We start from the raw sequence: 25,783 nt of genomic DNA on the forward strand, positions 1-25,783 counted from the left end.
TCGACACCTCTGTGTGGCCTATAGGCAAACTGCAATGGGTCAATATCAGACTCAGTTTTCTTTAAAATTTCATTTCTCACTAATTTTTCAAAAGCTTTCATGACAATAGATGTCAGAGCAATAGGCCTAAAATCATTCAGAATTTTGGGGCGGCTTGTCTTGGGAACTGGAACGGCTACCGCATCTTTCCAACATTTTGGGACATGCGGATTTTGAAGGGATTTATTGAAGATGTAATGAAATATTGGACTAAGTTCTCTAGAACACAACTTAACCAGTCTACCACATATATTGTCAGGTCCATGGCTTTTATTTGGATTTATGGAAGAGAATACCTTTTCAATATTTTCCTCTTCAATTGTGAAGTGGTTCGGGTCAGCTAATTTATGACTGAGCTCCTGTTTTTCTTCACTGAAATCATAAGTGTCAAATCGGGAAAAGAAATGATTAAGACCATTTGCAAGGTCAGAGTCTGTGTCAAAACCCTCTAAAGTGACAGTGCTTACATTCTTTGAGTTACTAGCAGGGCAGTTGCTAGGAATTCTGGGCCCCCTGAAAGAATTTCGGTGTGGGCCCCTCTACCCCATTCATTGCCACCTTCTATTTTATTTTTTCCGTGTTCTTGACAGTGCCTGGTGTAATACACCCAATTTGTTTGCTTTTTTACAATTAACGACTTAACAAGTCAGAGTATTATTATAAATTATGCATTATTAGTTGTCTTATTCTCATTTCACTGATTTGCAACAAGTTATTACACCTCTGATTGCAAATACATTTTCAATTAACCACTCAACAAATAGGCATTGGGTATTTTATTGTATTTAACAATCAAGCACTGATATGCAAAAAAACAAAGTGTCCTGGCTCAAGATAGTCCACAGGTAAATAATATGTAGCATTTAACTTAAATGTGCAAGTAAAACAAAGAGAACATTGAATAAATAAAATAAAAACAACAACAAGCCTCATCTAATTTCAATTAAAGTTTAAATTGGCTTGCTTGTTCACTTTTAGCCTCATCAGAATGCCCAACGCCGGGCTTTTTTGTTGGCAAAGTCGCTGATGAGGTCTTTAAAGTCCAATCGTCGGCTTAGCTGACTTTCTATTGAAAGTCTAGCAAGGCTATTTAGCCTCTCTTGGCTTGTTGTGGATCTGAGATAGTTCTTAACTAGTTTCAGTTTGCTATACGCCCTTTCTCCACCTGCAACAGTCACAGGTAATGTACAGAAGATCCGGATGGCAACGCATACTTCACCAAAAATGCTCTGAAGCTGAAGTTTATGAATGGAATTCAGCAGTTCAAGGGGAGAGTGGCAGTCTGAAAATGTGGCACTATAAACAGACCTCAAATGTTGCACTTCACTTTAAAAATTAGCACTAAGATCCTGTTTGTATTTGCTTGTTAATGAATGGCAAACTGAGTGAATCTGATCATCTTTTAAATCCTTGATTTTCAGTATTGCAGCAAATTCCTTACAGATATTTGCAATGGATTCAAAGCGGGTGTCCAAAGCAACATAAAAAACACTGTTGCGAAACAGATTTGATTCTGTCTCCTGTTGATTTCTCTCTTCTTCTGACCTCTGTCTCTCATCTGCAAAACGTTTTCTCTTTCGCTTGTGGCTGACTGGAAATCCAGTGGGAACATCCATAGCTTCTGCGATGAGGGAAGCCTCTGCAAGGAAGTCATCCCATGAGTTGCGAAAGAGCTGCATTTCTTTCTTCAATGCCTCTATATTGGCTGCTTCTACATCTAGTGTAATTTTTCCTGACTGCAGAATTATGTTTCTGTCTTCAATGGACTGCAGTATTTTTTTCCAGACAGTCAGGAGAACGATGGCTTTAAAAGATGTAAAATAACTCCTGAGACCAGTGACCTCTGATTTGACTTCATTAGTCAAGCTGCATCTAGCATAGATGCTATCCAGGGCCTCTAGGAGTGATGGTAAATGATTTGCAACTGGTTTAACAGCTGCTATGCGGGCACTCCAACGGGTATCAGACATGCGGTGAAGGGAGCAGCCAGTCTTCTCTTTGAGAATGGCCCATCTCTCTGGGCTGGCACTGAAGATATTGTACAAGCGATTCAAACACCCGAAAAATGTTGAAACGTCGGTACATGACTCTGCAGCATGTACTCCAACAAGATTTAGAGTATGTGAGGCACATGGTGAATATGTAGCAAGTGGATTTATTTTCCTTATTTCAGCCTGGACCCCTTTAACTTTTCCTGACATGTTCGAGCCATTGTCAAAGCCCTGGCCTCTGCAATCTGCAATGTCAATGTGGTGCTCCTCTAATGTCTTCAGTATCATCTCAGATATTTCATGGCCAGTCTTGCCACTGAATTCTTCAAACTGCAAGAAACGTTCAGTTACATCCCACTCATCATTCTCCTTCTGAACGACATATCTCAACAGAATTACATTCTGTTCCTTGTGGGAGACATCAGGAGTCGCACCACATATTAATGAGTAATAAATTGCACACTCCCTTTCCTTCAGTATTTCTTTCAAAACTCTTTCTCCACAGAGTTCTATGAACTCATTTTGAGACTGGGCTAAGGTAATGGGTCACTCTGGTGCTTGGTCTTTTCTCCTTCACTTTTCTCAGATGATCATTCAACAGAGGATCATACTTGGCTACAAGTTCTACAGTGCCAAGGAAGTTACCATTCCGTACATCACCAAGGGTTTCTGTGCTCCCTCTGAATGGCAAATTTCTTGAGGCCAGAAAAAGAGTAACATATAATATTCTCTCAAGAATAGCTTTGTTTCTGTCAACTTCAAGTTTGATTTCTTGTTGCAGATGGCTGTCTATTCCCTTTGCTTCCATCAAAGAATATTTTAGATTTCCCCATTGAGGTAGCAGGTTTTGTGCGCCTTGCCACCTTCATGGTCAGGGAATTTGTTGTACATTCTCCGCCATTTGAGATCTGATATTTTGTACCCTTCTTTGGTGGTAAGTGCACTGGCTGATGTTTTTTTTAGGCTATCACAGGAAAATAACATGCATGGCACACAGTATATTGCTCTTGCACTTTCACTGTACATGAACCAGTCTCTCTTCTGTTTTTCCCGTCCATTTGTTGACTTTGTATACTCTAAATACTCTGGAAATTTATTTCCATCTGAATCCTTTGGCATTATCAAGGTCAGATCTCTCTGAGTGGCTGTGGCTAGCTTTATGACAATTATCTCACGATCGTGGTCTGTGAGCTTCTCTGGCCATAATCCTGGGTCACATTTGAAATATTCTTCCTCCTTGTTCTCTCTTTCCTGTCTGTCTGTACTTCCTGTGCTCTGACTGTCTTCAGTAGTTTCATGACTGCAACAGCTTTGATCTGCTTCACAATTCCCTTCACTATCTGAAGTAGCCTTGCTTTGGGAACTTGGGCCTGGCTCTGTCAACAGCAACAGTGACATACATTGAGTTATAAAAACATGTAGCCTATATTTTGCTATTATATATTTGAAATAGCCAAGGTGTTGATTAATGTCTTAGTCACTGCCAGTGGTACAGCAGTTCACTAATAAACAAAAACAGCCAACCTGTGTCTACATCACTCACTCACCATCAAAGGCATCATTTGACTGCTGGGGGTGAGCGTCTGCTGTGGGGTCAAACTCAGATGAAGCAGCCACTGCTGATTCTGGAGCAGCAGAGCATAAAGGTTTATTGTTCAATTAAATATATTGTAAACATTAAATGTTATGTTTCATGGAAAAACTGCTGCAGAACTAACCTATTCTTGGACAAAATCTAAATGGACTTTTTAGTACCTAGCTCTTCACTTTCCCAGCCAAAACATATTTTTAAACCGTTCAAAAGTCAGTGTAAACTTTCCAAAATTTTAAATACTCTTTTTTACTTTGTTTTTGTCAACTATTATGGTGTCTTTCATTTTATATTGCTATGTAAACAAACAACAACAACACATCTTTGAACATTTAACTTTTTTGTATTTAGGCTATTCAAATGCATATTGATGATCAGAGCTCAAGATAGGATGTTAAACAGCTCAAAATTCCATATTTACTATCTATTTTATATTGCTGAATAAACAAGTTTTCACCAAAACTGTATTATTCAAGTTTCTAGCAAAACATTTGAACACATCATGATGACCTTTTATAGACCTTTGTCCAATATTCATATTACCGAGCCGACCTGAACACATCACATTTGACACCGTAAACAACTTTTTTTTAAGCTAACTAGCCCTATATCCTGCCAATTTTAACATGGATTTGAAAACTGGATTTACTATTTTCAAATGATAGGACTACACCGTCCGGTTATGTGATATCTACCGCTGCTTTGAATGACTGTTGATGCGTGCGGTGCCGACTCGGAGCCCCTCTGCACTCCGTCTGCAGCAGCAGCTGACGGATTTTTTATATATAGCCTAGCCTATATATATTTTTTGGGACTAGACAGATACTGAGTTGAATGAGTTTTTTTTAACCCAAAGAGTCAAAGACAGTTGAAGGTAGGCCTACAACACTTTTATATGCAGTCAGACAGTCTATGATGCGGACCGGTGATAAATTATGACACTGAAGGCTGTTACATACTCCGCGAGAAGAAAGAACAAAGTTCTCGGTGACAGAGCTGAGAGAAGAAAATTACGTAATTTTCTTCTCTCAGCTCTTGTTTAGCTGTTCTCGCAGCTTGTTCTCGACACATCACCCGGGCCGAACTTTCTTCTCGCAGCTTGTCCGAGAACTATTGTGTGATTGGTCAGTCTGAAGTCAATGAGGAAAGCGAAGGGAAATCAGCTGGCGCTACTGAGTCAATTACCATGGTAACAATGCCGCGGTGAGTAGTTAGGCAGTTGAGTTCTCGTGAAGTATGTAATGTCAGACCAGAAAGAACTTCTCGCAGCTCTGTCACCGAGAGCTTTGTTCTTTCTTCTCACGGAGTATGTAACAGCCTTGAAGGGATTAGATTTTAAAATGAATGACACAAGTCTCACCATTCTTCAAAAAAAAGTGTTTGATGTCCTGGGCCCCTGCTCTGCCGCTCCTACTTCTGGCTTCCTTCTCTACTCTTTTCTGGTGTCCAGACTTGTGTTTTTTTGGGGGCATCTTACCCTGCTAGAGTTCGCTCGCGCTCAATTACTTCCGATGAGGAAGAACCATGGGAAGAACGAGCCGCGGTGTGGACCAAACCATTTTTTAAGAAGGGGCCAAGGGGGTTATTGATATGTTTAAAATTAGAATATTGTATGACTTGTGGCTTTGTTTTGATTCGGATTGATTCATATGAATATACAGTAGTTCAGTGTATGCAGCATACTAATTTTGTCATAGAGGCTACTGGGGGCTGTGTGTGGGCCCTAGCTGGCTGTGGGCCCTTATAATTGTCATAAGTTACCCCCCCCCCCCCCCTATACGATGGCGCTGGTTACTAGTGCCTGCAATGGCTTTCATACTTGACCATGCTGAGCCCAGGTTATTTGCAGCCATTTTATTTTCCAGAATAATTTTATAGTCCTGTTTTGCCCTTAGAATTTCCATTTTCACATCTTTCGTGGCTTCATACAATTCAGAGACAGTCCCATGTTTGAAAGCACGTTTCTTAGTCTGTATGCTGGATTTGACAGATTTTGTCACCCATGGCTTGTTATTAGAGTACATTTTTATCCTTTTAGATGGTATGATCATGTCTCTACAGAATGTGGCATAAGAACATGTTACAACGGCTAACTCATCTAAGTCCCCCCCACTTGCCTCTATAAACATATCCCAATTAGTACAGTCAAAACAGGCTTGTAGACACTGCACAGACTCTTCTGTCCAGTTTGTAATGTCCTTTGTAGAGACCTTTTCCCTCTTCAATACAGTTCTGTTTGTGGGCATGAGGTACACACAGTTGTGGTCTCCGTGGCCCAGAGGAGGTAGCGGAAATGATTTATATGCCTCCTTTACTGACCCATAGCAAAGATCGAGAGTCTTATCCCGTCTGGTGGGACATGTTACATATTGGTGGAAGTTGGGGACTGACTTCTTGAGGGAAACATGGTTGAAGTCACCCAGTACAAAAGCCGGGGCGTCAGGGGAGATAGACTGCAATTTTTGTACTACGTCATACACAGTTTTACAAGCGGAGGGGGCGTGCGCTCTCGGGTGGATGTAAACAACTGTGATGAAGATCTGGGGAAACTCGCGAGGTAGGTGAAAGGGGCGTAACGACACTGATAAAAGTTCCACATCTGGAGTACAAATGCGTTCTCTCACAGTCACAGACGTACAGTATCGCTGATTAACATAAAGACATACCCCCCCTCCCTGTGTTTTCTTCGTCACCTCACTGTCCCGATCTAGGCGGTGCGGAGCTCCAAAGCCGCTGATCATCAGGTCTGAGTCCTGGTCGCGTTCGGTTAACCATGTCTCTGTAAACGCCATCACGCAGCAGTCTTTAAAATCCTTAAGAAATCGGGCATTCCCCTGGAGTTCATCCATTTTATTTCTTAATGATTGGGCATTCCCAAGGATCATAGAGGCATCTTCCTCAGTCGTAGCCGGACTCTTCCTCGCCTCCCCCTCTTCCTTTTCCTCTTCTCCCCTGTTTCTCCGTGGATGTTATTTGGATATCTTCGGATGAGACCCGGAATCTGTAGCGTGGTGTCTGGCACGCCAGCCGGTCTCACAAAGTTAAGTTGCAGCAACTCACTTCTGCTGTATTGCCTCCTGGCTGGGCAGGTTGCAGAGATGATATCCGGATAAAACATGAGAGGTAACAAAAACAGCGATACGACCCAAAAAAGATCCATGTTGCTTCAGTCAAAAGCACCGTGCACAGTTTAAGTCACTTGGGATCTCGATGTCACAGACAAAAACAGACATCAAACAGTAAAACACGATAAAAACATTGACAGCCAAACTTTTCCTGCCGGTCGCAGCGTGCGCAAGCGCCCTGAAAGGGGGTCATATATTGAGCTTAATATGGACAGAATACCTCGTCTGGTCACTGAGTGGGGTTTTACCTCTATACTGAACGTAAAGGTATCCTGTTCCACATTCCATTGAGCACCAAGCGCCCTTTCCATAGGAAGCTGGTCTTTGTCCAGGTCCAGTGCTTTAACTCCTTTAGCTCTCTGATCTTCAGGGATGGCTGCCAGGACATAGCGATGGTTGCTCACCCATTTATTGAGCCGGAATCCCCCTTTGGCGCACAGGTGTGTGAGGTTCTCATAGAGATGTATTGCTTGCTCCACAGTATTTACAGCTTTTAAGCAGTCATCAACATAAAAGTTCTGCCTGATGGTGTTTACAATCTCAGCTGCATAATCATTCTGGTTGTCATCAGCTGTTTTCAACAGGGCAAATGTGGCACAGCTTGGGGAAGAGACAGCTCCAAATATGTGCACTGTCATCCTGTGCTCCACCAGCTCTTGTGTGACATCCCCATCAGGCCACCAGAGAAAGCGCAAATAGTTTACGTCTTCTTTTGCCACTCTCACCTGGTGGAACATTCCCTCAATGTCAGTCATGATAGCTATGGGGCCCTGGCGGAAACGAAGCAAAACACCTACAAGTGAATTTGTTAAGTCAGGGCCTTGCAGCAGCTCTTTGTTTAGAGACGTTTCACCGTACACTGATGCACAATCGAACACCACACGCAAAGTCTTTTTGCGTCGGTGGTAGACTCCGTGATGTGGAATAAACCAAGCTTTTCCACTTTTATTTTCCAATTGGTCTTTTGGTATGACTTCTGCAAATCCTTTCGCTATAACATCCTTCATGAACTCTTTGTATTCATTAAAGAACTTTAGATTCTTTTTGAACTTCTTTAACAGGTGCTGTGCTCTTTGCTGGGCTACAGCTTTATTGTTTGGGAGATTCACATTATCCTTACGAAAGGGGAGCTTTAAGCTGTAGTGGCCATTTTCCAGCACAGCTGAGCTTGACACTTTGTCCATAAACTGTTGGTCTTCCACAGACATCACTTTTTTGCCCTCATAGTGCTGCTCAACAAAGTCTTGATTATATTGCTGGACCAACAAATCTTCAACAGATATGCGATTAACCTGTACTGTACCTGCACTTGCATTTCCATCACCAGTCATGTTGAGTGGGCCATTGACAACCCACCCAAGTCGAGTCTTCACAGCGTAGGGCCCAATACCCTCACTATTAATTACTCTTACTACCTATAAGCAGCCCAAAGCTGGCATCAATGGGTGTCAAGTCAATATCCTAATTTTTGGGTATATTTTCTTGGGTGACTCGGATGGATTTGTGTGTGTAGACATCATGCAGTTTAAGGTATCCATTTCCCTTCAAAGCAGCAACTTCCAATCCAGAGATTTTGTAGCTAGACACTGGCTTCTCTTGACCCATTGTCCTGAGCAATATATCCTGCTTCCTTCCATTAGCATTTAGCTGTTGCATCAACTCCTCTGTGCAGAATGTTGCTGTGCTTCCTCCATCCAAAAAGGCATATGTTTGCACAGCTTTTGTTCCCTTGTCTAATTTCACCTTTACTGGGACTATTGAGAGTGCACTTACTTTTATGCCGGCCCCAGTGTGGCTACCAGCATTCATAGAAACCAAGGCACTGGACATGGATGCTTCTGTAAATTGCATCCTAGCTGGTTGCTCTCTTTGACTGTCTTTTGTTTCTATGTGCAAGATGGTTGGATGGGTCTTGTGGCAGGTTCTACATGTCATACGATTTTTATAGTACTTGCTCATGTGTCCTTTTTACAAGCATCCAAAGCACAATCCAATGGCCCTCATGATTTCCACTTTTTCTTTGTTGGGTTTGCCTTTAAACAACATACATGTTTCCATTAAGTGATCTTTGTTGCAAAAAAATCTTTGTGGCACTTCTTGATATTTGTTTATGCTCCACTTCCACCTTGTTTTTTGCATTTTCTAAGACAGGGGTGACAGTGGTGGCAAAACTGCTCCCCCTGCTGGACTTTTGTGGTACCTTGAGTTTGGCTCTATTTTCCACTGGCATATTTATTTCACCAAACATGGGATCCAGTAGAGCACGAGTTTTCTTCTCAATGAATTGGAGGAGATCTCTAAACTTTGGACATCTGCATTGCTTTTCTTGAACATCACAGACGACCGTTCTCCAGTTGTCACGCAGTTCAAAGGGTAACTTTGACACAATTATCCTTAGATTAGCTGCATTTTCCAGTTCCTCCACATAGTCAATTCCTGACAAGGTGTTGTAGCAGCTTCGGAGAAAGATTGAATATGCTCTTAATGCAGGGCCATCTTCTGCTTTTATAGCTGTCCAGTATAATGTTTTGCTCATGAATGCCATGGTGATTGATAGTAGAATTATTTCAACAAACAACCCAAGTGTTTGAATAAAGAAACTGAGTCAGGCATCATCGAAGCAGAATGAATATTTACTTGTAACAGCATACAAGGGAATCAATCAATGCATCACAAGTCTTACATTGTTAGGCATACATGGATTGAGACAACGAAATGAACAGTGTACATGAGATTATATGCAGTGAGATGGTGTGTGCGAAAACATCAGGTTTGTGTGTCCAGGGCATTGAGTTTCTTGCAAGATCTGGGGGATGAATTTTAATTGTGCAGAGGTTCTTATCTGAGAACGGAATGTGGGGAGTCTCTCTCCCTTTCCTGCAAGGACCTTCACAGTACCTCTCTGGTATGGAGCCATAAACTTAGTCTCTTAAGTTCAGTGGGACAGAGGTTACAAGCAGAAAAGATGTAATGTAACTTAATTAAATGTTATAATATACAGGTCCTTCTCATATAATTAGCATATTGTGATAAAGTTCAATATTTTCTGTAATGTACTGATAAACATTAGACTTTCATATATTTTAGATTCATTACACACAACTGAAGTAGTTCAAGCCTTTTATTGTTTTAATATTGATGATTTTGGCAAAAAAGTAAAGAAAAACCAAAAATCCCTATCTCAAAAAATTTGCATATTTCATCCGACCAATAAAAGAAAAGTGTTTTTAATACAAAAAAGTCAACCTTCAAATAATTATGTTCAGTTATGCACTCAATACTTGGTCGGGAATCCTTTCGCAGAAATGACTGCTTCAATGCGGCGTGGCATGGAGGCAATCAGCCTGTGGCACTGCTGAGGTGTTATGGAGGCCCAGCATGCTTCGATAGCGGCCTTAAGCTCATCCACAGTGTTGGGTCTGGTGTCTCTCAACTTCCTCTTCACAATATCCCACAGATTCTCTATGGGGTTCAGGTCAGGAGAGTTGGCAGGCCAATTGAGCACAGTAATACCATGGTCAGTAAACCATTTACCAGTGGTTTTGGCACTGTGAGCAGGTGCCAGGTCTTGTTGAAAAATGAAATCTTCATCTCCATAAAGCTTTTCAGCAGATGGAAGCATGAAGTGCTCCAAAATCTCCTGATAGCTAGCTGCATTGACCCTGCCTTTGATAAAACACAGTGGACCAACACCAGCAGCTGACATGGCACCCCAGACCATCACTGACTGTGGGTACTTGACACTGGACTTCAGGCATTTTGGCATTTCCTTCTCCCCAGTCTTCCTCCAGACTCTGGCACCTTGATTTCCGAATGACATGCAAAATTTGCTTTCATCCGAAAAAAGTACTTTGGACCACTGAGCAACAGTCCAGTGCTGCTTCTCTGTAGCCCAGGTCAGGCACTTCTGCCGCTGTTTCTGGTTCAAAAGTGGCTTGACCTGGGGAATGTGGCACCTGTAGCCCATTTCCTGTACACGCCTGTGCACGGTGGCTCTGGATGTTTCTACTCCAGACTCAGTCCAATGCTTCCGCAGGTCCCCCAAGGTCTGGAATCGGCCTTTCTCCACAATCCTCCTCAGGGTCCGGTCACCTCTTCTGGTTGTGCAGCGTTTTCTGCCACACTTTTTCCTTCCAACAGACTTCCCACTGAGGTGCCTTGATACAGCACTCTGGGAACAGCCTATTCGCTCAGAAATTTCTTTCTGTGTCTTACCCTCTTGCTTGAGGGTGTCAATGATGGCCTTCTGGACAGCAGTCAGGTCGGCAGTCTTACCCATGATTGCGGTTTTGAGTAATGAACCAGGCTGGGAGTTTTTAAAAGCCTCAGGAATCTTTTGCAGGTGTTTAGAGTTAATTAGTTGATTCAGATGATTAGGTTAAGAGCTCTTTTAGAGTACCTTTTCATGATATGCTAATTATTTGAGATAGGAATTTGGGGTTTTCATGAGCTGTATGCCAAAATCATCAGTATTAAAACAACAAAAGACCTGAAATATTTCAGTTGGTGTGCAATGAATCTAAAATACAGTATATGAAAGTTCAATTATTATCATTATATTATGGAAAATAATCAACTTTATCACAATATGCTAATTATATGAGAAGGACCTGTATGTATATATATATATTTTTTTTGCAACGCACAGAGGGGATGCGTCCCCCGTAACAGTAAAACAGTACATGGGTTGAAACACTTAAATATCCCTCCTAATTATTTATATTCATTCCCCAATTATTAATAATAACACCACTACAGTGGACCGTACCATCTTAAACTTGCCGACGTTCGGCTGGCCTCTGCCTCTTGTTGCAGACGGCTGGTCAGCCTCCCGCAGTGCAGCAGGCAGTGTAGTGGTCCCACTGTAAGTTGTTAGATAGTGAGCTTGTTAAGCCCAATACGATGCACTCTCTCACCTTCAAGGTGAATTAGATTAGGTCAAGTGTCTAAGGATGGATGCTAACATTATCTGGTTTCTAACTCTTTTGCCTAAAGTTTAGCTAACAAGCTAACGTTAGCTAGCTGCTGATAGCCATGGAATTATCTACCTAGTTGACTGCTGATAGCCCACCCTGTTTATTTCCAATGTATAGTGGCATAATTGCACTGCTGCTGCATCATGAGTCCTACAAAAAAACACTACAAAAGGTGATACGTTTTCAATGTGCAGAAAGTTTTGAACAAGTAGAATAAATATTTGAATGCAATACAGACTCCCTCAGTGCCTTACTGATTTATATTCCATTAGATTTGCGTCAATAGGAGCTAGTTGTCTTTTCCTTAACATGTCCACCATAAATAAATACAGAAGACACAAATTATTGCATAAAAATTAACCAGAATGCACAAAATGAAGTATTTGAACCTCAAATTTTTCTGGGGGACTACCCCCACACCCCCGCTTTGAATGTGTCCTCCCCCCAATGTTGAAATGAAACCTAGCCCTTAATTAATTAATTAAAATGTGTTAATTACACATTACTGGATGCAGACCAATACATGTAAACTGTAAAGACGCAACCTGGCCATTGAAATTATTTCAGTTCTTTCAATTGTTTTCCTTCGGCGGCCCTCGGCCCAATGTTGGGTTCCTAAATTGGCCCTCAGCTATCAAAAGTTTGAGAACCCCTGGTCTAATGGATTTGTCTTGCAGTACAGTTTATGAGATATATATCAATGGCACAATTCACCCCATGGTATTCTCTCCAACCGCACAACTTACACCACACGGGGGGCAAGTTGTGCATCAAGACAACTTTTTTTCCGAAAGCTATATTTCTTCAACAGTTTATTCCAGATCCAAAGTTTGTATTGCCAGGGATGCACAACACCCTAAAATATATGTACATATTTGAGTTGGAGACTTTACTGTCAAGGCCTTACTTTAAAGTCACTTTGAGTGAAAAGTTGCACAACTTAGGCCACTCTCCCCTACCGTTTTTCCACTAGCATGCCACTCATGTAAATTGGTATGTGCCATTTTATACTGGCATATACCATTTTTCCACTGGAATGCCACTCATGTAAGTGTGTATGTGCCATTTACTGTAAGACAATTAAGTAAAACCACAGAGAAATTTTATAAAATATCAGATCAAATGCATAAAAATAAAACAAATAGCCAGATCATCACATCACTCAAATCCTCCTCAAAATCTATAAAACACTGGTTACTGACAAATCAAATATGCGGCCATAATAATCTGGGATAGTGTGTTTGTCTTTGTGTTTACTAGTTATGTTGCTGGTCTATGTGTATGCTCCTTGTCTGTGCTTATGCACTTTTATCTGTCGGTATGCTACTTATTTCATGTTTTTCACACACCACCAACCTGTGGTGGCTGGACTATTGGTTGTGTAATTTTACTTGTCTGTGCTTGTGTCATTTTGTTTTGTGCTTATGTGTTGTATTTTTGTTGTTTTTTAAAATGTTTTCTATTAACCCATTGATGCCGGCTGCTGCGCGACGCAACATTGTATCTCCTGCCAGCTGCTGCGTAGCACAGCATTGTTGTTATATCTAATTGTCATAGAATGTACTGTCATTGGTTCAAATACACATGAAGTGGGTTTTGTTGATTTTTTAAGACCATGTGACCACCCAAATGTTGTGTGGTTTGCCTAAAATCACGTCAATCAAAAAAAAAAAACATTTAAAAAAAGAATAAGCCGGCTGTGTCGGCGATAGTGTATTACAGAACAGTTAGTGGCGTTCGGAGCGCAGCATCTAGGTCTACTAAAGGCTACTGACGAAAATCACAAAACACATTGCATCTATTTATTAACAATATTTATGAATTTAGGCTATATTTTGCTGCTCCAACTCAAATTCAACCCAGCCAGGCGATAGTTAAGTTTCAGTTTCGTTTTCATCTCCGTGGTATACAGCTGTTTGGACCAGCTGATCGGCTCCCGACAGCGGGAGTCAGTCTGCATTCCAGTTGTACTGAGAAGTAGGATTTATGGTGCCAGTGATAACTGAACTAAATTATAAAATAAAGCTATCTCTTCCTTCCTCTATCTGTCTATCTTTATTTCTCCACTGCACACTCAGTCACTTCTATCCATGCTTAAAGGAAGCAGGATTAAAACCTCATTTAGCACATTATTTTTAAATATTTTATATTATTTATTCTTTTTTTTCTCCCCCATCTAATTGACGATTTTTAGAAAAATTTGATGGTTTGTAAGCGCTAAGGGAGCATGTTTAAATGAAACATGTTAACCTTACCTTTTAAATGTATTTTATTTCATGTTTCTAAGCCTATGTTTCCACAGGCTTAGATATTAAGGTTTTGGTAGACGTTGACAATTCGTAGTATTTTTTCAGAAAACCCTCAGGCATTAAGGACATGCATCCTAGATTGCCATAGTCATCAATGGGTTAAGCTATCAACCTGCCAAGGACTACAGGTGAAAATTTGCCTGCATGGCTGAATCTGGCACATTTACATGTTGAACTCTGGTGCTCATGTTAATTAATGTGCGCTGCGCTGTCCCTTATCATTTTTTGTAAAATAAATAAATGAGAAATCTAGAAGTAGGCCTATAGAATGGACAATATAAGAACCATAAAACCAAATGATCAAATCAATTCAGGGTATGATTTCAGATAAAAGTATGTTTTTAAAATAGAGTTAGGAAAACTGATTAATTAAACGATCCGCATTTTATTTTTAATTTGCTTGGTTAAAAATAAGGCCTAGTTCCACCTTCACTGGATGCATGTGCACTTACTTGGAGGGGGGCACGTACCTTGGCACAACGACACCAGTGTTGGCCTAAAAACCGAGCATCAGAATGGGTAAGAAAGGGGTTTTAAGTGACTTTAAACATGGCAATGTTGATGGTGCTGCAGAAGGGCTGGTCTGAGTATTTCAGAAACTGCTGATCTACTGGGATTTTCAAGCACAACCATCTCTAGGGCTTGCAGAGAATGGCCCGAAAAAGAAAAAATATCCAGTGAGCGAACAACAATGGAACAATCAAGTTTGGCTCTTGATGACTCAATGCTAATATGGGTCATCTCTGGTTGATGCAAATTATATGATGAGTTTACTTTGAATCCTTCAGGAAGATAAGATCCTCCTACCCCCTTTCGGGTATGTAGAGAGTGTGTCTGTTTTTTATTTTCTTAGTTTTTTATTTATTCATCCACTACTATTTTAACTTTGTTTTTTATTGCTTACATGTTCGAAATGAAGATAATCAATTAATAAGGGTGATGGCGCAAACCTAGGGTGTGAGCCCCCATCAGACTGATTTAATTACAATAGAAAGTCCAGACAGGATACATCAATGAGAGGTAATACACTTCAGACAATGATCAAATAATGAATGTAGGGACAAGAGTAGAATTAAAATAATCAATATAAAATTGCTTCCACAGTGGTCTTGAACTGGGTTACAAGGTATCACCATTAAATAATCTCACAGACAGCAAGATCCTGTTTGAAATTAAAAATGACTACAGCAGCGTAACCGTGTTTGTGTGTGTGTGTGTGTGTTTTTTTTGATACATAGCTGAAAAAGAAGCAGGTTTATGTTGAGAAGGTAGAGAGGATGCAACAGGCTCTGGCTCAGCTCCAGGCAGCCTGTGAAAAGAGAGAACAACTCGAGCACCGACTCCGTACAAGACTTGAGAGAGAGCTGGAGTCGCTACGCATGCAGCAGGTAAAACACCAGGGCGATCTTCCAATAAAAAATATTGTATTGGGGGCGCCCTTAGCTCAATTGGTAGGGCGTCCCCCCCATGGGCCTCGGCCAGCAGCGGACCCGGGTTCGATTCCAGCCCACGGTCGTTCTCTGCATGTCACTCCCCTATCTGCCCCATTTCAACTCTGTCTCTACACTATCAATAAAGCATAAAAATGCCAAAACATTTCTTAAAGAATAAATAAAAAATAAAATATTGTATTGATTAACAGTTTGAACACTGCATCTTGAACATTTTGAACACTGCATTTCCTTTGGGGCAAGTAATAATTCCTTTTTTTCTGTCTCCTCTCTTCTTGTTTCCTTTGTCCCTCCCAGCGTCAGGGAGGCTCTCACGGTGGAGCTGCCCCATCAGAGTACAATGCCACAGCGCTCCTGGAGCACCTGAGGGAGAAGGAGGAACGGATCCTGGCTCTGGAGGCTGACATGACCAAGTGGGAGCAGAAGTACTTGGAGGAAAGTGTGATGAGGCAGTTTGCCCTTGATGCAGCCGCTTCTGTTGCCACTCAGAGGTACACGTGCATAAGAGTTATTGACATTTCATTATTTTAATGCCATTGTTTCAGACAAACTAATTTCTCCCAAATGTTTGTAAATGTCAAATTGCAGTATTAGCAAATTATTCTCTGTTCTTGTCGTTGTTACTAAATATTCATTACAATCAGTGACAGTATCCTAACCAACCATTGTAGTTTGGACGTGATGCTTTCAACCTTGTTTTTCAGATTCAAAACCAGTAGAGAATAGAGTAGGTGAATTCAAAGCATCCCCTACATACCGGACTTTATCTTCCCATATTGGAAAAGAGCAAGTGAAGAACTATTACGTCTGTTGTTTTCCTACGAGCTTTCAATTAAGTATCTAAGACCTAACTTCCGGCTTAGCGATCAATGGAGTAAGACGTGACTTTGGAAGCTCCTGCAACATTCGCTAAATTATTTAATTTTACTCTTTACTTTTACTTTTTACTCTTTCTTTTGGTGTGAATTTATTTCCCAACACTTTACTTTACTTCCAAAATGCCTCCTAAACCGAAACCCGGGAGCAATTTACCTCCACAACCACAACGGCCTGCCGCGAATACGGCATCCCCGCCACACAGTGGCCATGCACGCCCGGACAGAGGCGCTAGCCCCCTGGCAGATATTGCTACCTCCGGTTTTAAGGACGAGCTGCTCCGCTCCCTACGCAGCGAGATGGCTGCTATTTTCAAGACTGAGCTTCATACAGCTCTGGGAGAGAATTTATCTTCTATCAAGACGGAGCTGCAGGCAGTAAAGTCGGAGTTATCTCAAAGTATAACCAACATCCAGTCCGAGGTAAACACTCTAAAGTGCACCGTAGGCGAAATGGAAACTTCCCTCTCCACTTGCACCGACGACGTTGCCGAACTCCAGGCTAAAGTGGACAATATGGCAGCCGAACTTGCAAGGTTGGATAACAAATGTGAGGATCTTGAGGCTAGATCACGGCGCAATAATATAAGGATCCTGGGTATTCCTGAGGGTTCGGCCAACTCCTCCACTACAACGGCCGTCTCTACTCTGCTCAAGGAGGCATTTAAACTTGACAAAGAGCCCCTCCTCGACCGCTCTCATCGCACTCTTCAACCGAAGCCAGGACCCAGAGATCGCCCTCGCCCTATTATCGCTTGTCTGCATTATCACACGGACTGTGTCGACATCCTGAGGCGCGCCAGAGCCAAACAGCGGATCAAGATTGGTGATATGGTTATTTCTGTCTTCCCTGACCACACAGCGAAAACGGCCCGAGCTCGAGTCGCTTTTAACGACGTCCGCCGCCAGCTCCGCGAGATACCAGGGATTCGTTTTGGACTGTTCTACCCGGCACGCCTCCGTATTACTCACAACAGTGCCGAGAGGGAATTCACATCGCTAGAAAAGGCCAAGGTGTTCATCTCAACATTGAGCAAGTAAGAGGACTGTCAATGTTGATGTTGCAGTCTACCTCTTAATGGACACTCGCTAATTATTTGATCTTCACACCAAGGTTATGACGTTTAAGTGGACCTGTTTATATGTGCCCTAATGTTCATCACTGACAAGTTTGCAGGAGGCCAAGCTTAACTATTCTGCTCCTGTTAGTACAAAGCTGTAAGTATGTTTCTTACTGATTCGACTCTCTGTGAGTCAGAACTGGGTTCTCGATCGTTTGAGGATGGGGTCGTTGTAAGTGCTTTGGTGTGGGAGGGAGGGAGGGAGGGCGGACTGTGTTTGCTATTTTGGCTGTTATGTCCACCTTGTGTTTACTTTTCTTTTGTCATGCCTTTTTTTTTGGGTGGGTGTGGGGCTCCATGCTCGTTGTTTTTCTTTATCTTAACTAATGACTGCTAATACTAGTAATTCGGGAATCCCTCACTGCGGTTCCTCAGTGAGGTTTGTGAGCTGGAATATTAAAGGTATGGGGAGCCTGGGGGCACCTTTAGCTCAGTTGGTAAGGCGTCCCCCTCCCGGGGCCTGGCCCAGCAGCAGACCCGGGTTCGATTCCCACCCGCGGTCGTTCTCTGCATGTCACTCCCCTCTCTGCCCCAGTTCACCTCTGTCTCTCTGCACTGTCAATAAAGCATAAAAATGCCAAAAAAATATCTTTAAAAAAAAAAAAGGTATGGGGAACCCCATTAAGAGGTCGAGAGTATTTGCTCATTTGATACGTCTAAAACCTGATTTAGTGTTTCTACAGGAGACTCATATGCGTACTAAGGACCAGGTCAGACTAAAATGCCCCTGGGTTTCTGAGGTATATTATTCAAATTTCAACTCTAAAGCCAGAGGGGTTGCCATTTTAATTAGTAATAAAATTTAATTTTCAGCTTCCAAAATTATTTCTGATACGAATGGCAGATATTTAATCATCTCAGGTACACTGTCTCATGTTCCCATTTTATTGGTAAATATATATGCCCCCAATTTTGATGACCCACACTTTATGAATAAGATATTTGAGCGCCTCCCTTCGTTGAACAACACCCTGCTTATATTTGGTGGCGACATGAACTGTGTAATTGACCCCAAACTTGACCGCTCTAGTCCCTGCTCCCTGACCCCATCGTCAATGTCAAAGGCAATTTCTGACTTTATGTCAAAAAATGGTTGCATTGATCCTTGGAGATTCCTTAACGCCCATTTAAAAGAATACTCCTATAGATTATTATTTTATTGATGCCAAACTGATTTCTAAAGTGAAAGCTGCTGAATATCATCCTATTGTTATTTCTGACCATGCCCCTCTCTCTCTGGATATTCAGCTCTCCCCTCAACCTAAGTACTCTGGTTTATGGAGGTTCAATACCTTACTTTTGTCAGACCAAAAATTCAATAAGTTAATTGCAACCACAATTGATGATTTTATTGCGACCAATCAGAACGAGTTGGAACCTATCTCTTCGTCATTGCTGTGGGAATCACTAAAAGCGGTCTTGCGGGGCCAAATTATTTCCTATTCTGCACATTTGAACAAAACCCGTAAAAATAAACTTCAAGAAATCTCCACTAATATTGGCAATTTAGACCATCAACTTGTTGCCGGCCCCTGTCCTAATTTGCTCAAACGTCGTGTAGAACAGTGATTTTCAACCAGTGTAGTGTGCCGCGAGGGATCGTCAGGTGTGCCGTGAGAAATTATCTAATATCATCTAATTAACCATTGTTGAGCGTCTTTGTGTGAGGAAATGGGAGCGGAACATAAAGTCTTATTGCTATTTTGTATTTTGACATTGTCAGATCAGCATCTTGATGTGGCACACCTGTGAGGTGGGATGGATTATCTCAGCAAAGCAGAAGTGCTCACTATCACACATTTAGACAGATTTGTGAACAATGTTTGAGAGAAATGGTACAATTGTGTATCTGGAATGAATTTTAGATCTTTAAGTCCATCTCATGAAAAATGGGAGCAAAAACAAAAGTGTTGCGTTTATATTTTTGTTGAGTGTAGTTATCTCTGTTGACGCCGAAAAAGCTTTCGACAGGGTCGAATGGGACTACTTGCTGGCTGTGTTGAACAAATTTGGTATGGGTACTATATTCAATTCGTGGATACGCCTGCTTTATACAGCGCCACAAGTCAGCATCACTACAAATGGCATTCAATCCAGCTTTTTTACTCTGTCTCGTGGCACTCGGCAGGGATGTCCCTTGTCCCCTTTATTATTTGCCCTAGCAATAGAACCCCTGTCTATCTATCTCAGGTCCTCTCCCATTTTCACCGGTGTGTATCAAGGTCGGACATGGTTTTTAAGCTTTCTCTTTATGCTGATGACCTATTACTGTATGTCTCGGACCCAGTTCGTCCTATACCAGCCATCTTATCCTTCCTAAAGACATTTGGTTCATTTTCAGGGTATAAAGTGAATATTAATGTATATAAGACTGAATGCTATCCTATAAATGCTTCTGCACTACAACTTAATCAGGCTAATATTCCTTTTAAGTTTAGCCCATCTGGCTTCAAGTATCTAGGGATCAATGTAACAAGAACATTAAAGTTACTTTTTTCTTCCAACTTTTCCCCCCTTCTGTCCAAAATCAAATCTGACCTTCAAAGATGGAGAAGTTTACCCTTGTCTTTGATTGGAAGAATTAATACAGTGAAAATGAACATTCTGCCAAAATTTCTGTTTTTGTTTCACTGTCTCCCCCTATTTTTGCCTAAAAGTTTTTTTAAAACCATTGATCAAATTATTTCAGGCTTCTGATGGTGTGGAAAGGTTCCCAGAGTCCGTAAATCATTATTGGAGAGATGCAAATTTAATGGTGGTTTATCTCTCCCTAATTTTCAACTGTATTACTGGGCGGCACACATCCACAAAATTACATTTTGGTTTAATTCAAGTGATCCACTTTACTTTACTTCCAAAATGCCTCCTAAACCGAAACCCGGGAGCAATTTACCTCCACAACCACAACGGCCTGCCGGTGTAAGTTGGAGGCTCAGTCTTGTTTTTTGTCTTCTCTATTGGCCCTACTCACCTCCTCTATCCCAACCAGCCCCTCTGGCTTCACAAACAACCAAGTGGTGAGTTCCACACTCAAGATCTGGTACCAATTCAGGAGACAGTTTAAATTTACTTCGGCTTCAACTTCAGCTCCCTTACTAAAGAATCACCAATTCAAACCCGCACTCACAGACTCCACCTTTTCTGTTTGGCACCGTAAAGGCCTGATATTTTTTAAAGACCTGTATAGAGACGGTATTTTCCGTAGCTTTACAGACCTGTCTTGTGTAAATCAGCATAAATCTCATTTATTTTACTATTTTCAAATCAGACACTGTGTCAAATCGCTATTTCCAACCTTCCCCTCCTCACCTATGGTTCAGTTGTGGGAAGAGTTTCTCTGTTCCAGCCCCTTTCAAAAATCTCTCGATGGCTCAGTGATGTCATGTCTTTCCTCAAGTTAGAGAAGATTAAATATTCACTGCGAGGTAACACAGACAAGTTCTACAACAAGTGGCAATCCTTCTTAACGTTTTTCAACTCGCTTTCTTCTATGTCTCCTGACTGATAGGCCCCCCCCCCCCCCTTTTATTTTATTTATTTTATTTTTGCATTTTATTTTTGTGTGCTAATTGTTTTATTTGTATTATTTGCACGTTATTATATTTTAAATATTATTAATATTCTTATTATTTTTATTTTTATTATGATGATTATAACAGCTTGATTATCCCTTCCTGTAATGTTTGTAAAAAAAAGAAAAGTCAGAAATATGGCATTTGTTTTGACTCGCTGTCAAGTTGACATTTCTATGTATGCACTGTGCCATATTTTCAATAAAAATATTGAAAAAAAAAAAGTATATAAGACCTACAGTATGTAGTTGTCATAGAGGAACTGCAGCTTCTGGCTTTTAATTTATTTCACACTGACGGAATAAAAGAACTGCAAGCTTTTCTCTTGCTCTTTCCTGCTCTCTACACAATACTATAGAGCTTTCAGATGATTGGCCCTCCGCATACCTTCTTTCAGCTCCTCTCAGCTCTGTCTTCTTTCTCAACTCTCATCTCATCTTATCTCATGGTCAACCGCTTAGGAGGGGTAGGGTCTGCGATGTAGCTGGTGACTGGGGGATCCTGAAGATTCCCAAATTAGTGTGGAGATATAAGCCTCGTTTGAGAGCAATTATGACGCTCGTCTTGCTGAGTGCACTGCATTATGGTTAGACTTTTTGTCCGACTTGCACCTGTGGCTGGCTGCGGCTCGGCTGCATGAGACTTTGAAGTCCCGCGGAATCAAGACGGACACAGATACTGGAGCGAGTCGCTGCAGTTTCTCCCCACGGGCTGCGGGAGCGAAATATTTGATGGGAAACGTCTTGCTGACAGGCGCAGCTGAGTGATAATTGGGAGTTTAAACCCTGTGCCTTCGATGCGTTTCCCCAATTGGTTACGCAAAAGTCTGACATCACCGCTCAAAATAAAATTATGATATGCTTTTTGATTTAAATTTATTTTTAATCATTAGGCCTACTCCGCAGTGTATGCATTTAAACAGAAATATATTTAATCAGAGTTAAACCTTCACTGATCTGAACCCTTGACAGAGAAATAATTTGGAAAGCAATAATTAGCATGCAGGTTTAACTCTCCTGTATAGATTTATTAAGTGAACACAAACTTGAGTCACATTAATTCGTGGTGAAGTGATATCTTTATACCATTAAGATTACATTATAGCCTTATTTTCAGTGATCTAAATGGTCTGGGAATTGTATGTTACATGTTACACATCATAATAAAGTTCATCATAGCCATCTCTACAATAATAATAAGGGATCTTTTATTAGACCTTTAACTGTCTTTAGGACGATCATATTCGTTAGACCTATGTGAAGGGAGATACTAAACCTCCTTTATTTGGATTTGTAAAAAAAATGTATCACTTAAAAGTAGGTTTTCTAGTAAAATAACAAGAAAGATAAAGATGTGTGGGGAATGGGGATATATCTCGTTTCTTGTTTTGAAAATGTCCCTCGCTTTTGAAGTGTTTACTCCTCTTTGTTTTTTGTTCTGCTTCTAATCGGTTGTAGCATGTGTAGGCCTAGCTCTTCTACGAATATGTTTCTAATAGGCCTTCAAAATAATACTAGAAAACGAACTGCATCCGCAACAAGGACGCTACTTCCGACGGCACATGCACATCGAGCCGACTCGGAGCTGTCCGGCTTCAGTCAGGCTTTTTCGTCACTCCCCCGACTGCACTCGGCTACTCTCGTCTACTTTCCAGACGAGCCGAAACTGGGGTCGAACTGGGGTCGAACGAGCCTATTATCTCTCCATCTGTCCTGGGTCTTCCTCCTCCCAGCTGATCGTACCTGACACACCTCCCTAGGGAGGCGCCCAATTGTCTCCTTTCTACCAAAGGAGTAGCAACTCTGAAAATGATCTCTTTGGTTCCAGCATTCAGTGGGAATTCCTAACCCTATCCCAGTGATAGACAAGCAGTCTAAACAGGTCACCGGTTGAGTGTGTAGATTATGAGTTACTTACACAGTCAACACTGTTGAATTCTAATGAAGTGTCCCTCCTGCTTTGCAGGGATAGATCTGCAGCAGTGATAAGCCACTCTCCCACCACCAGCTATGACACATCAGTGGAGGCTCGAATCCAACAGGAAGAAGAGGAGATTCTCATGGCCAATCGTCGCTGTCTGGACATGGAAAGCAGGTAAAGTATTCCCCACATACATGTTGATGATCATGATGATGCAGGATGAAAGGAACTCGGTTATGTTTGCCATCTTGGTTTGTTTGTAAATCCAGTGGGTACCAAATGAACTGAAATACAGGTGTGAAAGCCCTTGCATAGCTCTCAGGGTCCCACTGCACTGTAGTAACTGTGGCTCCTTTTCTGGTCCTCCTTTTGTTTTGCCCCATCCAGGATAAAGAATCTCCATGCGCAGATCATAGAGAAGGATGCTATGATTAAGGTACTCCACCAGCGCTCCAGGAAGGAGCCCGTCAAGTCAGACGTGCCATCTGCGATGAGGCCCTCTAAGTCCCTGATGTCCATCTCCAACACTGGCTCCGGTGGATCAGGACTGCTCTCTCACACACTGGGACTCAGTAGTTCGCCCATTACCGAAGAACACAAGGACACCAGCTGGAAGGGCAGTCTGGGTAAGAACTTACAGAGAATTTACTATTTATGACACTTAAATGAGTAAGAACTGGGGATAGACACTTGGAACTACTCAGTGCTGTTGAGTAGCTGTTGAGTAACTGTTGTTCTTTTTTCATATTCCTCCAGGGATTCTTCTTGGTCCAGAGTTTCGTACAGAGGCCCTCAGGACGGAGTCAATCTCATCATCCCCCTCCCCGGTGCTTCCCTTCACCCCAATGACAACAGGCCACTCCAAGACAGGTAGCCGGGACAGCTGTACACAGACGGAGAAGGGCCAGAGTCAGGACACCAGCAAGCCCAGCACTCCAGCCCTGCAGAGCATGACATTGCCAAGCCGCCTGACCAGCCCCAGCCCCATCTACATCCCAGATCGCATAGCAGGTCAGCTCACACTGTCTGCCAGACATCTTGAGCTGGGAAAATACAATATAAAGCTAAATAAAACTCCCAAAAACAACAATCAGTGATTCTTGAGAACCGGGACAAAAGGCCGTCTTCCATATGTAACTGCTGTTATCTTTAAAAATAAAAATATTGGGGCGCCCTTAGCTCAGTTGGTAGGGTCCCCCCCCCCCCATGGGCCTCAGCCAGCAGCGGACCCGGGTTCGATTCCAGCCCGCGGTCGTTCTCTGCACTCCCCTCTCTGCCCCATTTTAACTCTGTCTCTACACTATCAATAAAAAGTAGGGATGGGACGATCCACTTTTTTTAGTTCCGATCCGATTCCGATACCTGGGGTTTGGATATCGGCCGATACCGATACTGACCGATACGATATCGTAATTGTTATGCATTTTTTTGTTGGTGGTGATGTTATGTATAAGGCTAGGAAGGCTTAAGCAATTCTAATTTAAAAGAGCAATAAATATACACAAATGCATATAGGTTTATCTTAAAGGCAGAATTATAGAGTCACACAAAAAAAATCCTTCTCAATGATCACTTCTGCCCCACTAGAATATGTGGTGGTCTGTTTGTCTAAGCAGTCTTCCTCTCTCTGGCTGTATTTTACATTGGCTGGATTTGTCACAAGCCTCTCCACTTCCTTGACTTGGATTAGCTTTGGTTAGCTCACTGGCTAACAAACTGATATGTACTGTATGTCAAATTTTAAAGTGATGTCCTCTTTCCCTCCACCGAACGTCGGCGCATGTTCGCTCTTACATAGTAAAAAAAAAAAAAAAAAAAAAAAAAAAAAAAATTATATAAAAAAAATAAATAAAAAAATCGGATTTTAATATCGGAGCTGTCAGTCCGATATCCGATACGCAGATTTCGGCCATATCGGACCCGATACCGATACTGGATCGGATCGGCCCCATCCCTAATAAAAAGCATAAAAATGCCCCAAAAATATCTTAAAAAAATTAAATATTTAAAATTGTAGATGTTATTAGGGATTAAGAATAGAATGTCTGGAGCATAATTATCCCCTTAAATTTAATTTTATCATTATTATGTCAAATATATGACACTTGTCATCTTCTCACGACGTCCAAAACAGTGTGTCCACAGAGAGGGTTTCAATCTTTCATATGCAATAAAACCTATTAAAAATTTACTTTAATGATTAAAACGTGCTTTTTTCATTAAAAGCAATACTAAATAATCTCTCATATCAACAAAAACTGTTTTTATTCAACACATTCTTGTTTTATATGGTTTCAAAGTGGTGGGACACTTTTTGTCACCACTGTCAGACAATCCATTAAAATGTAATAAAATCAGCCAAAATAAGGGGCAGCTGTCACTGTGAAGGACCTCTTGTCACATTCTACCTCTGCGGAATACGATAGAGTCAGACAGGCTCTGATAAGTGTTGTAGTTTTAGAATATTTTACATTCCAAATCTTGAAAGTCCTGGGTCACAACCATGATACGTCAACTCCGACTTACAATTTCTGAAGAAGTTATTTGAAATTTTTCGATAATTTTATTTTCCTGAAGTAGTTCATACTAGCACCTATCATCAACAGAAAAACCAAATGGCTACTAGAAAAACTAAATGTGTTCTGTTTAAGAAACGTTAAATATGTCAACACCAAAAAAAATGATATTCATACACATTTTGAAAATATCTTTTGTGGCCTCTGTCAGTCTTGGTGAATATTTGTGATCACTATACATCTCATGGGTCTAGCATAAATTGAGGGAAAATTAATTTGTGTTTCTGGTGTCTGACA

The 25,783-nt window shown here is 41.4% G+C and overlaps 1 protein-coding gene across 3 annotated transcripts in view; it reads left to right on the plus strand.

Annotated features, from left to right (window-relative positions):
- The window catches only part of amot (angiomotin), a 167,060-nt gene that overhangs the window by 121,054 nt on the left and 20,223 nt on the right, over positions 1-25,783 (plus strand). For all 3 annotated transcript variants that reach the window (XM_080041217.1, XM_080041219.1, XM_080041218.1), the window contains 5 exons: positions 15,270-15,419; positions 15,780-15,973; positions 23,016-23,144; positions 23,358-23,596; positions 23,727-23,981. In XM_080041217.1, coding sequence (XP_079897343.1) covers positions 15,270-15,419; positions 15,780-15,973; positions 23,016-23,144; positions 23,358-23,596; positions 23,727-23,981 — 967 coding nt within the window. The remainder of the gene's footprint in view (positions 1-15,269; positions 15,420-15,779; positions 15,974-23,015; positions 23,145-23,357; positions 23,597-23,726; positions 23,982-25,783) is intronic.

This window comes from Ammodytes marinus (genome assembly GCF_949987685.1).
Source record: "Ammodytes marinus genome assembly, chromosome: 14".
NCBI lineage: Eukaryota > Metazoa > Chordata > Actinopteri > Uranoscopiformes > Ammodytidae > Ammodytes > Ammodytes marinus.